The sequence below is a fragment of the Leptonychotes weddellii genome, chromosome 10, assembly GCF_054177405.1.
Source record: "Leptonychotes weddellii isolate Sample4059 chromosome 10, ASM5417740v2, whole genome shotgun sequence".
Classification (NCBI taxonomy): Eukaryota; Metazoa; Chordata; class Mammalia; order Carnivora; family Phocidae; genus Leptonychotes; species Leptonychotes weddellii.
Genome location: NC_138378.1, coordinates 89748609 through 89763389, shown reverse-complemented (window position 1 = coordinate 89763389; position 14781 = coordinate 89748609). Strand labels below are relative to the sequence as shown.

The window sequence follows — 14781 nt, the reverse complement described above, 5'->3', positions numbered from 1 at the left end:
TCCACACTCTGAGCCGTCCACCCCTCCTAGCCGCGCTCTAGCTTCTTTATAGCTCCACGCCTGGGCCCGGGCCTCGGCCCCGCTTCCCGGGCCCAAACCCCGCCTCCTCGCCCAAGCCCAAACCTCTCCTCCACCTCCCAGTCCGAGCCACTCCACCCGACCCGAACCCGCCTCCCGGAGGCGGAGCTGCACCAGGTGCGGACCTGGGGCGTGGCGGGCGTCTCGGTGCGCCAGGTGCGGCTTCCGTGTCAAGATGGCCGTCTCCTGCCGCTTCGGGGCCCGGCTCCAGCCCGGCCGCCGCCTTCCTGTCGGGGCCCCGCTGCTTCGCGTCGCCCTCTACCTCCTGTGCTGGGCCCCGGCGGCTGTGGACGCCGTCCCGGAGCTCGGGCTCTGGGCAGCGACGGTCAACGACGTAAGTGGAGTGTGAAGACCGAGGCGTGGCGCGTCTCGGGCCCTCCGCGTCCTCGCGGAGCTCGCTCCGACCCCCGGGCCCGGCCCCGGACTTGTTCTTCTGGCCTTTGCCGGGCCTGCTCCGGCTCCGTGATACGCTCCCGGAGTCTTTCGTCTCTTATGGACGAGGCTGGCCCTCTCCTCCGGCCCGACCTGGGCTGTGGGGAAGCTTGTGCATGGGGAAGACTCTCCCTTCTGGGGGCTGGTACTGTCCTTCCCGAGGTCCTGGCCCCTCGCTGTGCTCTGACGCGTTCCGGCTCGATCAAGTTCTTGTTTATTCAGACCCGAGCCCCAAATCCCTTGGCACTCCCTCGTGCCAGCATCTTTGCCATTTGACCCCTCCTCGGGCCGGGTGCGGCCGCAGCGCCACACCCGTGAGGCCACTTTAGAAAGGACTTTCCCAGTCTTCCCTCAGCAGAAACTTAAAAGCGCGTGTGCTGCTTTCGATTTTTTTCTTTAAATGAGGAAACATGCGGCAGCCACCGCACCCCTCTTTCGCTCTTCCAGGGTTCCTGAATTTCTCTAGGGCTCCGATCATAGTTCCGGGAATGTGTGTGTGGAGATGAGGTGGGATGGGTGATTAAGGAGTGTTTGAAAGGCTAGTCTGGAGGCATGAATGTGTGGAAACTTCCTTTGCAGGACAGGCCATTTGAGAACTTGGCATCCAGTAGTCACATGAGATGATGTAGGAGCGATGCAGGAGTAGAATTTTGGAAAGTCTTGCTAAAGAGGGACAGGAAATCAGGAAGAGGCCTTATCCCCTGCTTTTCTAGTCAGATGATTCATCCAGCTCTGCTTTAAGATGAATATTTTCCACATGCATTGAAATGATGTTTGAGGGCGCCTGGGTGGCTCCGTCGTTAAGCGTCTGCCTTCCTCTCAGGGTCCTGGGATCGAGCCCCGCATCGGGCTCCCTGCTCCGCGGGAAGCCTGCTTCTCCCTCTCCCACTCCCCCTACTTGTGTTCCCTGTCTCGCTGTGTCTCTCTCTGTCAAATAAATAAATAAAATCTTAAAAGAAAAGAAATGATGTTTGAGCCCTAAAGGCAAAACTTATATTTTGATTTACTCAATCAGAGAAATTTAGTACCAGAGGCTGCAAATACTTCCTACAGCGTAGAAACTATACGGGAAGGAAAGTAGGTCTCTTTCTGAATTTTTAAGACCCGGTGCTACCATTTCTTCCAGGATTCTTCTGGGTTGGTGTCCCATTAAATGTGTCAGTGATATAGCATTCACATCTCTATTGAATTTCTCGGAACAGTAAAAAAACAAAACTCAGAGAACCACACTTGTGGTTTCATGCTGCTTCTTTAGTGAATGGCAGTATCATAAACTAAGTCAGTGTAAAGAATACTGGAAGTGAATGAACTGTGCACAAATTGTTAAACTACTTGACCATATCTATAAAGATCTTTGCCACTTTACTTTGGATGGTGAAACTCCAAAGGCCCTGGAGAAAGAATGACTTTGCTTCCTGCGTAAGGAAGGTAAATTTTTCCTTGGGTCCTACATCAGATCAGTAGCAGTCCATAAAGCCCTTCTTTGCAGAGAATATGCTGATTTTCCACCCATTTCAAGTTGTTAGAATTTGTCCTTAAGAATAAGAGAGGAGAAGGAGGCTTTCATTTATTTGTACTGCAAATGTATCAAGAAATGCTTCTTTTGATTGTAAAGGTCAACAAATAGTTTGAGCACCTGCTGTGCACAATGTACTAGACTGGCCATTGCTGTTGCAAAGATGAATTTAGACAACAGTCCCTTCTCTCAAGAAGCTAACGTAGTAGTAGAGACAACAGATTCATGAGTAGTTAGATACATGGCAGCATTCTTGGAATATTAGTGGAGCACTAGGAGGGGCGTCACCTAACTCCGCTTTCTAGAGTTGATGTCTGGTTGGGTCTTTAAAGATGAGTAGATGTTACCTGGATGAAGAAGGAGGAGGGAGTAGAAAAGCAGCAATGCAGGAAAATCTTAGTGTTTCTGATGAATGAGGTTCTGGTAGGAGTGTTAAAGGGGACTCAGACTACCCTAAGCCTCCCACAGCTTGGTCCTGAACCTGTGGCCAGGGTTCTAAACTCCAGGACCCTTAGGGTCTGAGGCCAGTGATGTCATTGAGTGAAGTGAACTAGAGTTAGGGGATGCTGGGAGAGCTGTGGCCTCTAGATGATGTGCTCCTTCTGAAGAGGGCAGCTGCCGTTCAGCTCCAACTAGTGGATCTTTTATGGCAATGTAGACACAGAATTGCCAAGTCTCCCCCCCCCTTTTTTTTTAAAGGGAAGACCAGAATCCATGTTTTTATCATGTCAACTAATTTAAAACATTTTTAAAAGTTCCCATGTGGGCCAAACAAATCCCATTTATAGGTTTGCTTAGGCCACCAATAACAAATTTGGGGTGTGAATGAAGGAGAGCCATTGAAGGATTTTAGACATAAATACCAATCACTGTGGCTGCTATCTAAGGATGAATTATAGACTCAGATCTGGTGGCAGAATTATCAGTTAGGTTATTGCAGAGTGGGAGGCAGAAAATGTTGAGAGCCTGAATTGGAGCAGCGGTGGCAGGGATGGAGAGGAAGAACTAAATTTGGGAAGTGTTTGTGAGATAAAATAGGCATGCCTTGGGGATTGGGCAATGGAGCTCAGGGGCTGGAAGGAGCCAAGGCTGGGGTGACTAAAGCTGGTATCACCTGCAACCAACATGGGTAGTATAGAAAGAGTAGGGGAGGAGCAGAGAGGAATGTGTCTGCTTTAGGACAGGATAGTGTGGAGTGTCTGTCCACTAGGATGGACATGACCTTGAGGCAGTTGGGTATGTGGATCTGAGGCTCAGAGGAGGGATCTGGGCTGGGGGGTTTGTTGTTACTGTTGAAACTGTGTTGGGGTGGAAGGTTACCAAGAAAGAGCTGCCTGTCATCTGTGTTTTTCATTCCTAACCACTTGTTCATTGAACACAAGCCCTTCTCACAGCATTTTTATTCTTGGTGAGGGCAGACGTTAAATAACTAAGTAATGGATTATTTCGTTTTAATTGTGGCAAGGGTCGTGAAGGATAGGTCCTAGAGACTGTGTAAGGGAGGGCCTGGCCTGGTGTGGCACCTGGTGGAAGACTTCCTGAGGAAGGGGCTCTTGAACTGGGCTGAGAAGCATAAGAAGTCATTGATAAGGTGAACCAAGAGTGACAGGGAAGGGTTTTTAAGTAAATTTTCAGGTTGACTACTAAGGTCCTGAGAGTCGGAAGGAGTATCCTGCATTTAAAACACTGAGAGAAAGGTGCTGAGAGGTGGGCAGGCCTTGATCATGCCGGGGCCTGTGAGCGGCAGTAAGAATTGGCCTAAGTACCAGTGGAAAACCATAACAATTTAGGAACAGGGATGGTTGTTTTATCAAAAGTCATTCGAATAGATATTGAGAAAGCAACTGCAAATGCACAGATAGGTCCCCTGCCTGAGCAGCAATAATGGTACATGGCAGCAGCCTTTAACTCCTGTGTGTGGCTGGTCCCCGGCTGAGACACTAGAAGCAAGGGCATTCCAGAGCCTCTTAGAGAGTAGACACATGGCACAAGATTTTAAGCAAGTGGGTGATGGGACCAGATTTACATTTTTAAAAAATAATCACTCTGGTCACAGGAGTGCAAGAGTTAGAACTGTATACTCCTAAATAGAGAAAAAAAATTTTTAACTAGATCTTTCTGTATTTTCTTGTGTTTAATTTTAGAAATCAGGACCTTTGATATTTAGAAAAACTATGTTTAACTCTACTGAAATCAAGTTTTCTGGTAAGTACAATAAACTAATATACTAACAGTATGTTATAAATGAATAATATCATGTAATATATAAACATATTAAAACTAATATAACATATTTTAAGCTATGCAAACATTTTGTCTTTAAGTGGTTCTAACATTTTCAGTGTTTCTTCTGTTTCAGTTAAGTCTTGATTATTTTCAAGAATGATTTTTCTGATCCTGTCTCAAAAAATGTAATATGAATCATTCTTTAAAAATTATAATTAAAGTATAATAAAGTAGGCTTCAGCAAAGAAAAGTATTTCACTTCTGTGAAATTTTACTCTGAATCCCAGCTTTTATTTATTTATTTATTTTTTTAAAGATTTTATTTATTTACGACAGAGAGAGACACAGCGAGAGAGGGAACATAAGCAGGGGGAGAGGGAGAAGCAGGCTTCCCGCCGAGCAGGGAGCCCGATGCGGGGCTCGATCCCAGGACCCTGGGATCATGACCTGAGCTGAAGGCAGACGCTTAACGACTGAGCCACCCAGGCGCCCCTGAATCCCAGCTTTTAAAACTAGGTAAATTCCTTTTAGGAATATATGACATGTCATGATTGTGGTAAAGCCTTCATATCCCTGAAACTTTTATAAATATACGTATGGATCACAGAATACAATAAAAATTACTAGACACTAACATTTTAATTAGGATATAAGAACTACCAAGTCATAGATCTTAAGGTTTTTACTATTTTTAATGGGTTTACAGCAAATCATATTTACTATAGTCTAACTCCTCTTAGTGTTTCCAGTAACTTGACTAGGTAAGTTGGTTGCCAGGGTTAAAGTTTTGGGATAAGGAGTAGTTTTTTGTTGGGTAGAGTAAATTGGCTTCCTGGGGATCCAAAGCCATGCCCCTTTTCTCTATCACACCATGTTCAGATCATTTATTGGGTGATTCTGTTGCATGTGGGTCTCTGCTGAGGGAAGTTGGCCAGTCATGAGCTAGAAAACAGAGGTGGTTCAAAGCAGCTCATTGATATCATAGATCATCAGTGGTGATAAGAACTTGGTAAGAGGAAGTTGAAGTCAAAGGTAGGTGAGGAAAAAAATTTGGCATCTGTTTGCTTTAATGAATTCAAATCTCAGTGTCTAGACAAGTAAGATTTAGAAGGTGCAGACAAAAAAAATGGGGGGGGGAAAGTGGTATGTACCAGTGAAACACATAATTTGATTTAAAAAATCAATACAGGGGCCTGGGTTGTTAAGCATCTGCCTTCAGCTTGGGTCATGATCCCGGGGTCCTGGGATCAAGCCCCGCATCGGGCTCCCTGCTCAGTGGGAAGCCTGCTTCTCCCTCTCCCACTCCCCCTGCTTGTGTTCCCTCTCTTGCTGTCTCTCTCTGTCAAATAAATAAAATCTTAAAAAAAAAATCAATACATAATGTTTGTGATCAGCTAAGAATAGACCACGCTCAAGACGGTGGTATTAACATGTCTAAAGAAAGAATGAGGCAGCAGAAGGGAGTTAGAAGCAAAAGCATAAAAAAATACGAGTGTTTAGTCAGGTTAAAGCAGAGGTCTAGCAGCACCGATGGGAGAGAAGTCTTCTTGAACTATGGCTGTAAGTATAACATGTCACTAGCAGGTGTAGATGCAGCATCCTTCTGAGCCGCCTCATTCTAGTGCCATGCTCATCAAGCAACCTTCATCACCTTTGGGTATCCAGAAAGGCATGCTGAAGGGAGAGAGTTAATCAATCATTACACAACCACTTTACAGTTACTATTCATTTTAAGTGAGTAATTAGGCATTCTAGATTATACGTCTACATTGGTGGTATGGTGAAGGAGCGAGACTGAGTCTCTGTGTTCTCGCAGAACCAGATTTTAGTGCCTGCAAAGCTAAGAGTTAGTCCATTGGATATGTGTCCATGCTGTGTGGTGGATCAGGCATCTGGCTTTCCCTTAGGTGACCACTCTTTTTTTTTTTTGAAGATTTTATTTATTTGACAGAGAGAGACACATCAAGAGAGGGAACACAAGCAGGGGGAGTGGGAGAGGGAGAAGCAGGCTTCCCACCTAGCAGGGAGCCCGATGCAGGGCTCGATGCCAGGACCCTGGGATCATGACCTGAGCCGAAGGCAGATTCTCAATGACTGAGCCACCCAGGCGCCCCATGGTGACCCCTCTTTTGCTACCCCATTCAGGATGCAGTCTTGTGGAGTTACTGCTGAAAGTCTCTCAGTGTAATTCACTGTATAAACAGAATAAAAAAAATACGCTATATAATCATCTCAATATGTACAGAAAAGCATTTGAAAAAAACGCAACACCGATTCATGATAAAAACTCCTAGAATTCTAAAACTAGAAATAGGAGACTTTCTCAAGCTGGTAAAGGCATCTATGAAAAATCTATAACTAACGTTATACTGTCAGTTTTCTCCAGATTGTTCTATAAATTCAGTTAATCTCGATCAAAATCCAAGCTGACTGTATATAGAAATTGACTAGCTATTTCTAAAATTTATATGCAAATACAAAAAAACCTAGAATAGCCAAAGGAATTTTAAAAAAGAAGGAAGTTGAAAGACTTCTATCTGATTTCAAAACTTATAATATAAAGGTACAGTAATCCTAACAGTGTGGTACTGGTATAAAGGTAGAACATATAGAACAATAAGACAGATCAGAGAGCCCAGAAATAAACCCACGTGTAAACTCAATTGATTTTCAGTAAAGGTGCCAAGGTAATTCTTTAGAGAGAAGATGGTCTTTTCAATAAATGATGCTGGAACAATTGTATATCTACACTGGAAAAAATCTCATCTCTTACATTGATCATGGATTTATTTATTTTTAAAAGATTATTTATTTATTTGACAGAGAGAGTGAGAGAGCACAAGCAGGGGGAACAGTATAGAGGGAGAGGGAGAAGCAGGCTCCCTGCCAAGCCGGGAGCCCGATACAGGGCTCGATCCCAGGACCCTGGGATCATGACCTGAGCCGAAGGCAGACACTTAACTGACTGAGCCACCCAGGCGCCCCTGATCATGGATTTAGGCACTGTCTCCACCTCTCTATCCTTCCCTTCTGGGACTCCATTTGCCCTTATGTTAGACCGCTTGATATTGTTTCACAGGTCACTGAGGCTTTGTTAATTTTTTTCAGTCTCTGTGCTTCATTTGGGATCTTTCTTTTGCTTTGTCTTCAAGTTCAGTGATCTTTCCTTGTCCAGTATTTAATCTCATTTAACCTCTATTAATCTCATATAGTGAATTTTTTACTTGAATATTGTACTTTTTTATTCTCTAGAAGTTTGGTTCCTTTTTTCAAATATCTTCTTTCCCTCCTCAGTATTTTCATATTTTCCTTTATCTTTGAGCATTTGGAAAATATTTATAACATATTTATATATTATATTCTTCTCTGCTAATTATCTTTGTCATTTCCACCTTTGTCATGATGACCTATCATAATTATGAATCAATTTTATATCTAGTTTTTATATCTAGTTTTTGTTTGGGTAGTGGGTGTCATGAATGTTACATTCCTTTTTTTTTTTTTTTAAGATTTTATTTATTTGAGAGAGTGAGAGAGCACAAGTGGGGGGAGAGGCAGAGGGAGAAGCAGACTCCCCCTGAGCAGGGAGCATGACGTGGGGCTTGAACTCGGGAATCCAGGATAGAGACCTGAGCCGAAGGCAGATGCTTAACTGACTGAGTCACTCAGGCACCCCATGAATGTTACATTCTTAAGTGCTAAAATGTTGTATTCCTTTAACAACTTTGTTCTGGCAGACAGTTAAGTTTCTTTTGGGTCAGTTTGATCCTTTCCAATTTTATGTTTAATTTCTTTTAGGGTGGATATGGAGTAGGGCTAACTTAGCACCACTTCTGAGGTGTGGCCCTGCTACATTTCTCCCGAATGCTTGGTATATTTAATGAGGCCTTTACACTCTGGTTGGTGGAAACTGAGCTAGTTCCCAGCCCTGTGTGGCCTCTGAGAATCACTGGACTTCTTTCTGTGCAGGGGCTGGCTGGGGCAGACAGGTTCAGTGGTATCCCTGTCCAGATTTCATTTACTTTTTCTCTAGGCAGTTCCCAACTCTTGGGTGTTCTGCCCCAGAAATTCTACCAGTCTCAGCCTCAGGTTGGATTCCCTCTGGTTACCAGTCTTCAAGATGGCTCACAGTAATCCCTGCCTCCTGGTTGTCATGACTTTATATAGTCCCCTACCACATTATATCAAGGTTGGTCTGACCAAGAGAATATGGCAGAACTAATGGCATATCACTTCTGAAACTAGGTCATAAAAGATACTGTGGCTTCTTCTTTGCTCTCTCTCTCTCTCTCTCATGACCTACTCTAGGGGAAGCCAGCTGCCATGTTGTGATAACACTCCTAAAAGAGCTTTTTCTATTTCTAGACTTAATCCTTTTCTGTCTGTCTAATCATGTTACCCTCCTACCTGAAATATATGGTAGTCCTTTGTAATATTCAAAATAAAGGAAAACTCCTTAGCAGAGCATAGTACCCCTTACAACTTTTCTCCAGCACTCTTATCCAGCTTCAGCTCTTCCTCCTTTCCCCAATCTGTGTTCTGACCATAGCAAACTATTTTCAGGTGGTCATGGACATTTACATATACTGTTCCACTCTCTTTGTCACCTAGCTAATTCCTGCTCTTCACGTTAAAGGCCTCCTCCTCTAGTAAGCCTGTTGGTACCCCTTCTTCATGCTCTTCTAGACTATGTTAGGTGCCCTGCCCAGGGCTCCCTTGACCCCCTCTTCTCAGACCCTTATTCTATCAAAGGTGCCTGTTTAATTGTTAACCCTCCTCTCCCTAGTACCTCTTATATCAAGGACAGGGATTATTCTAGTTTACCATTATGTCTCTGACACACAAGGGTTGCTCACTTAATATTTTTTGAATGAATAAGTCAGTGAAGAGAACAATTTAGAGTGACTTTAGAGTAAGCAGTGACAGCATATTTCATTACTCAGTTGATTTTTAACTCTAGATTTAATACAGAGATTAAATGAATAGTATTATGGCAACTTTTGGTTAACTATAATTTAATTAATTTATCTCATTTTACAGTGACTTTTGGGCAAAATTAGGTAATATTTTACTCACTGTTTCATTAGCCTATTTTAAATTGCATTCTCGAAACCTTAAGCTTATATTGGAGCATATATATGATTACGATAAAATAAGACTTTCTTTTTCTAAACAGTTAAGTCATTCAGTTGTTCTGGGCCTGTGAAGTTTACCATAGAGTGGCATTTGAGGCATTATACCTGTCAAAGTGAATATTTTAAGCTGGAGGTAAGTAAATGCAAATTTTTAATGTATATAAAGCTATGAAGGAAAAATTATGAGTATAAAGATTTATTAGCTCATCAGGTGAGGAGGCCAAAAATATAGATTGTAGTTTTAAAAGTGCCACAGATTTATTTTGGGACTTAGGCAAGAAATGTTTTAATTATATCAAAGTATAAACTTTCTGAGAAGGAAACATCTTTTAGTTTCCTAAAACTAAAACTAAAAAATCTTTAAACAAAAAATGTCTCCTTTTGTCTTGTGAAAAATGTTAATAAATATTTAAACCAGACATGTAGGAACCATCAGTAAAGGGATTGTGGGTCACATACAAATAAAAATCAATGTAGTTAAGGAAGAAATGTAAAAATTTTACTTCATTCAAAAAATTAGTTATAGGGCACCTAGAACTTTAGGGAGGCCGAGTAGCTTTAGTGAGTAGAAGCAGATCTCAGAGAGGTGAGGAGAGGAAAAGAGACCCCCAGGGAAAGGAGGAGGGGGAGCAGGTGAGAGGAGCAAAGAGGCCAGGCTAGGCTTTCTCCTGCCCCTGGGATGTCCTGCGTCCCTCAGCAAGGTGTTTCTTTTGACAGTTCTGATGGTTGCTCGCAGCCATTTCCTTGTGGGCTCCTAGCTTGAATGATGCATGGGTTTCCCTACTTTTATCTGTATTATCTTTCCATTTGGGATGAAAGGTGCCATTTTCCTCAAATACTGCCTTTGTGACTTCATCCCCAAATATTTTACCCCTTCACACTAAATACTTCAGTGTGTGTTTCCTAAGAATAAAGATATTCACTTAGATTACACAGTACAGGGATAAAATTGAAGAAATTTAACATTGATACAAACCTGTTATCTAATAGATCTTTTTTTCTTAAGATTTTATTTATTTATTTGTCAGAGAGAGAGAGAGAGAGAGAGAGCAACAACAAGCAGGGGGAGCAGCAGGCAGAGGGAGAAGCAGGTTCCCTGCTGAGCAAGGAGCCCGATGCGGGGCTCGATCCCAGGACCCTGGAATCATGACCTGAGCCGAAGGCAGATGCTTAACTGACTGAGCTGCCCAGGCATCCCTAATAAACAGATCTTAAAGCTTTGCCAGTGTCCCCAAAACATCCTTTTTAGCAGTTTTTTGTTGTTTTCCAAGATCATACTGCATTTTTGCAGCTATTTTTTTTTTTTTGTCTTTCCTGACATTGATGTATTTGAGGTGTACAGCCATTTATTTTTATAAAATGGCCCTCAATTCCAATATTTCTGATATTTCCTCATGATTAGATTGAGGTTATGTTTTTGGCAAGCATACTGGAGAGTTCTGGTTTGTCCCATTTTTGGTAATGCTAACTTTGATCAGTTGGTTAAGGAAGTTTCTACCAGGTTTCTCCACTATAAAATTACTACTTTGTTGTTAACACTAATTTGTGAAGAAATATTTTTGTGTTTGTATGTGATTATCCTGATTTTTCATCAGTCCTTGTTTTAATATCCTTTGATTCTTGACTGATGAATCAGTTATTGCTCTGATGATTGCTAAATGGTGATTTTCTAATTCCATATTTTCTTCTGCTTTGTTAACATTCTGCCATCAGGATGAGCTCTCTCTTTTCCTCTTATCTTACCTGTCAATCATTTAACTGAGCAATCATCAGCATGGACTCATTGATTTTTACTTTGTTACATGGGTTATAATCTATTACTATTTTTTATTTATTTTGCTCAAATTGTCTCCTGTTTGGCCAGTAGAAGCCAACTTAACCTTTTCTTCATGACTGGAAGCCGCCATTAGGAGCCTGGTTTTATTCATCTGTCTTTGATTTAACTTTCCTTGTAGTTAAATGCTGCTTTTCTTTCTCTGTAAAATCTTTTATATATGGGATAAAATGAGAGTAGCCTCAGGACAAAGTAGTTTTTATTTCTCCGTGAACCATTTCCTGTGGTAATACCTTAGTCACTTTTCTTCCTCTAAGATTATGCTTGTATTATGTGTTACTGTATCTGAGCACCTTGGAATGGCTAACATGTTATGATTACCTTGTCATACTTAAAATTATATCCAAAACATTTTTCAGTATTTTGTTCTGCATGTTTTCAAGTGTTCCAAACTGAATAAATCTTTGATATCATTTAGATACTAAGTTTTACTTATCTTCTTGAATAAGAAGTGTGGAAATAAATTATAACATAGAATTTTACCTTGGGTAGGAGGAGCTATCACAAAAACAGGATCCTGGTGTTGAAGACTTTTGTGGCCGTTTCAAGAACACTGAATGTTGGACAACAAAATATGAAAACTTAGATTGCAACAGTGACTTACAGGTGTTTCCCTCACTGACTGTGAGTATCTGTCTTGCCATGTCAAAGTAGAATGTACTTTACTCCCAGCGAATACAAGTATTAACTTAAATTCTATTTTATCAATATTTTGATGAAGAAAGGTGCTTAATTTGTTAATTTTAGGTGTAGTTCTTTTGTATGTGTGGTAGTAACTAACAAGTAAGATCTGGCGCCATTGCTCCATTTCATTGTACCCTTTACAGAAACACCCTTGAAAAGAACCCTTTCATCATCTTTTCCTGGTCTGCTGTCAGTTCCTCTGTCATTCTCTCTTCTATCTATTCTAGTGAAACCTTTGCCCCCATCATTCCATCAGAACAGCTAGTCACGGTTTCCAGTACTAAAGGTCTGTCAGCTTACTTGACTTATCAGCATCCAACCTACTTGAACACTCTCTCCTCCCTTATGCACTTACTTCCTCCCAGCCTGGAAGATTTGATTCTGAAATGTTAACAGCAGTCATCCATGGGTTATGAGGCTATGGGTCATTGTAACTTATGTTTTTAATCTGTAAATTCTGAAATGAAAATATGTCTTCAGTGAAAATAATAAAGGTGTTTTTAAAATTTGTGTTGAAGTGTAATAAAGTGTGCATATCAGAGGTGTATGGCTTGATGAATTTATCAATTTATCAATTTTATCCCTGTACTGTGTAATCTAAGTGAATATTCAGAACCTGAACACATCAGTATAGACCCAGATGAAGTACAGAATGTTTTAGCACCTAGAACCCCCTTCCCCCCACCTTTTAGTTCCTAATACCTTCCCCACCAAAGGTAACCACTATTCTGATTTAAAAAATAATTTTTCAAGCGCAGGATTTTGTTACTCATGTTTGTGCTACAAAGATGTGTTCTCTGGTTCTTTACTTTTTTCAAAACATTTTTTCTTAATTGTTAAAGCAGTTTTCCCCATAGAAATGCAGCAATATAAAATGGAATTATTTTATTCTTTTTTTTTCCAGAATAAGGAACTAATTACAAATACCAGAAATGTTTCAAACCAGGAAAGATCAACAGTAAGTCATTTTATTTGTCTTTAAATCAAATGTATACAAGTTCCGGTAAGCCTGAAAAGAATCTGCGATGGATAAATACTTGGAGAGCAATGTACAGTAGGGCGATTAGAAGCAGGGAAGGAAAAAGAAGCATTATTCCAAATAGTATATTTTTTTTATGTGTGTCTGTATGAATTTTGTATATACTTATTTCTGGCTTTGTTTAAAAATTCCTTTGAAGTTGTAATTTAAGGTTAACTTCTTTGCAGCCTTTCTTTCAAATGCCTAGCATAACAGTGGGCTGGTCTGGATCATCATTAAGGATGTAAAGAAATAGAAACCATGAATGTAGCACCAGGGGAGAGAGAATTTGGTATTTGGAGGAATTCCTAAAAGTCAGAAGACCAGGAGGTGGAGAGGGTTGGAAGCAGTTGAGTGCAGGGACTGAAGGTAGCTTTAGGAGGGCTTAACGTTTGCTTTTATGCCATGACTCTTCATGTTCCTTAAGTTTTTCAATGATCTTAAAGAGTAGTTTCATAGTGGAAAGGCGTTCCACTCTGCAGTGGCTGGGACAAACTCTTTGCTCTGCACAGACTGTTGCAGGTGCAGGAGTAGGAAATGAAAGGGAAGGATAGGAAATATTCTGGAAGGATGAATGTGAAAAGTTTGACTCAATTATGTGGGACATTGCAGCATTCCTAGGCATTACAGTGGGCAATTTCATTTCCCAGCAGGACTGCTAGTAACATAGATGTTAAGGAATTTAAGTAATTGAACCTGTGTACTGAATCTGTACAGTCTTTCTAACAATGTTACCTGACTTCTTACTCCCCCCAGTTCAATTTAAAAACACCCACATTTAACAATTGAATGCTTGATATTAGGATGAAATATGGGAAGAGTAATATTAGAAAAAATATTTGAATGGTATTATTAAGTAAAACAGAATGATAGCATTTGGGGGAGATCCTTTAAAAATATTAAAAGAGGAAAAACTGAACAGTAGAAAAAGCTTTTTTCTTCCTCCATTGCTTTGGGTCTGAGAGGACCATGGTTGGGGGAGGGGAATGGGGGCAATCCTTCCACAGTCCGCTATCCTTCCACTGCCTACCATTTCTTTCCATTGTTTTAAAACAGTAAAAAGTAACCCAATTCAATTACTAAAAGTTGTTTTAAAATGTGGTGAACAATTGTTTAACTATAGCTTATTCAGCAATTTTTAAAAATAACATAAAGGATATTTTTTTTCCTGTTTTAGGATGTTGTAGCCCGAACACAGAGAGATGGGTTTCATATGTTTACTGTTTCTATTAAAACGGAAAAACCAGAAGCAAGATGGAATTTGAATGGTATAGTTAAACTGCATGCGTGTTTGCTATCTGCTTTTACTATATTCTGTATTTTTGTCGTTGACCCAAATCTACATTTTCTGTTAAAATACATCATTCAGAAATTAATTTCTGTTAATCACAAAAATAAGCAATCTGTTTATCTGGGGTACTTAAAACTTTATGCTTATCTTAACTGTAACATACATTTTTTAATGGATTGGAAATTTAAAATGAAGGTAAATTTTTAAAATTTCAAAATATAGTGGGATATAAAATTCTTCATCCTTTCAAATTTAAAAAAGAATTTTCTAATATAGAAATGGGTAGGCAACATTTTAATTGCATTTGCAGTACATTATATTCTGTCTCATGAAAATGACCATCATTGGGGGTTTAAAATTTTTATTTTTATTTATTTTTTTAAGATTTTATTTATTTATTTGACAGAGACAGAGACAGCGAGAGCAGGAACACAAGCAGGGGGAGTGGGAGAGGGAGAAGCAGGCTTCCCGCCCAGCAGGGAGCCTGATGTGGGGCTCGATCCCAGGACTCCGGGATCATGACCTAAGCCGAAGGCAGCCGCTTAACAACTGAGCCACCCAGGAGCC

The 14781-nt window shown here is 40.8% G+C and overlaps 1 protein-coding gene across 3 annotated transcripts in view; it reads left to right on the top strand.

The window, feature by feature from the left end:
• The window catches only part of TMEM87B (transmembrane protein 87B), a 51616-nt gene continuing 36835 nt past the window's right edge, over positions 1-14781 (top strand). For all 3 annotated transcript variants that reach the window (XM_081796785.1, XM_081796786.1, XM_081796784.1), the window contains exons 1-6: positions 1-412; positions 4171-4231; positions 9429-9520; positions 11714-11845; positions 12810-12863; positions 14101-14191. In XM_081796785.1, the coding sequence (XP_081652911.1) occupies positions 254-412; positions 4171-4231; positions 9429-9520; positions 11714-11845; positions 12810-12863; positions 14101-14191 (589 nt within the window). In that variant the 5' untranslated portion in view covers positions 1-253. The remainder of the gene's footprint in view (positions 413-4170; positions 4232-9428; positions 9521-11713; positions 11846-12809; positions 12864-14100; positions 14192-14781) is intronic.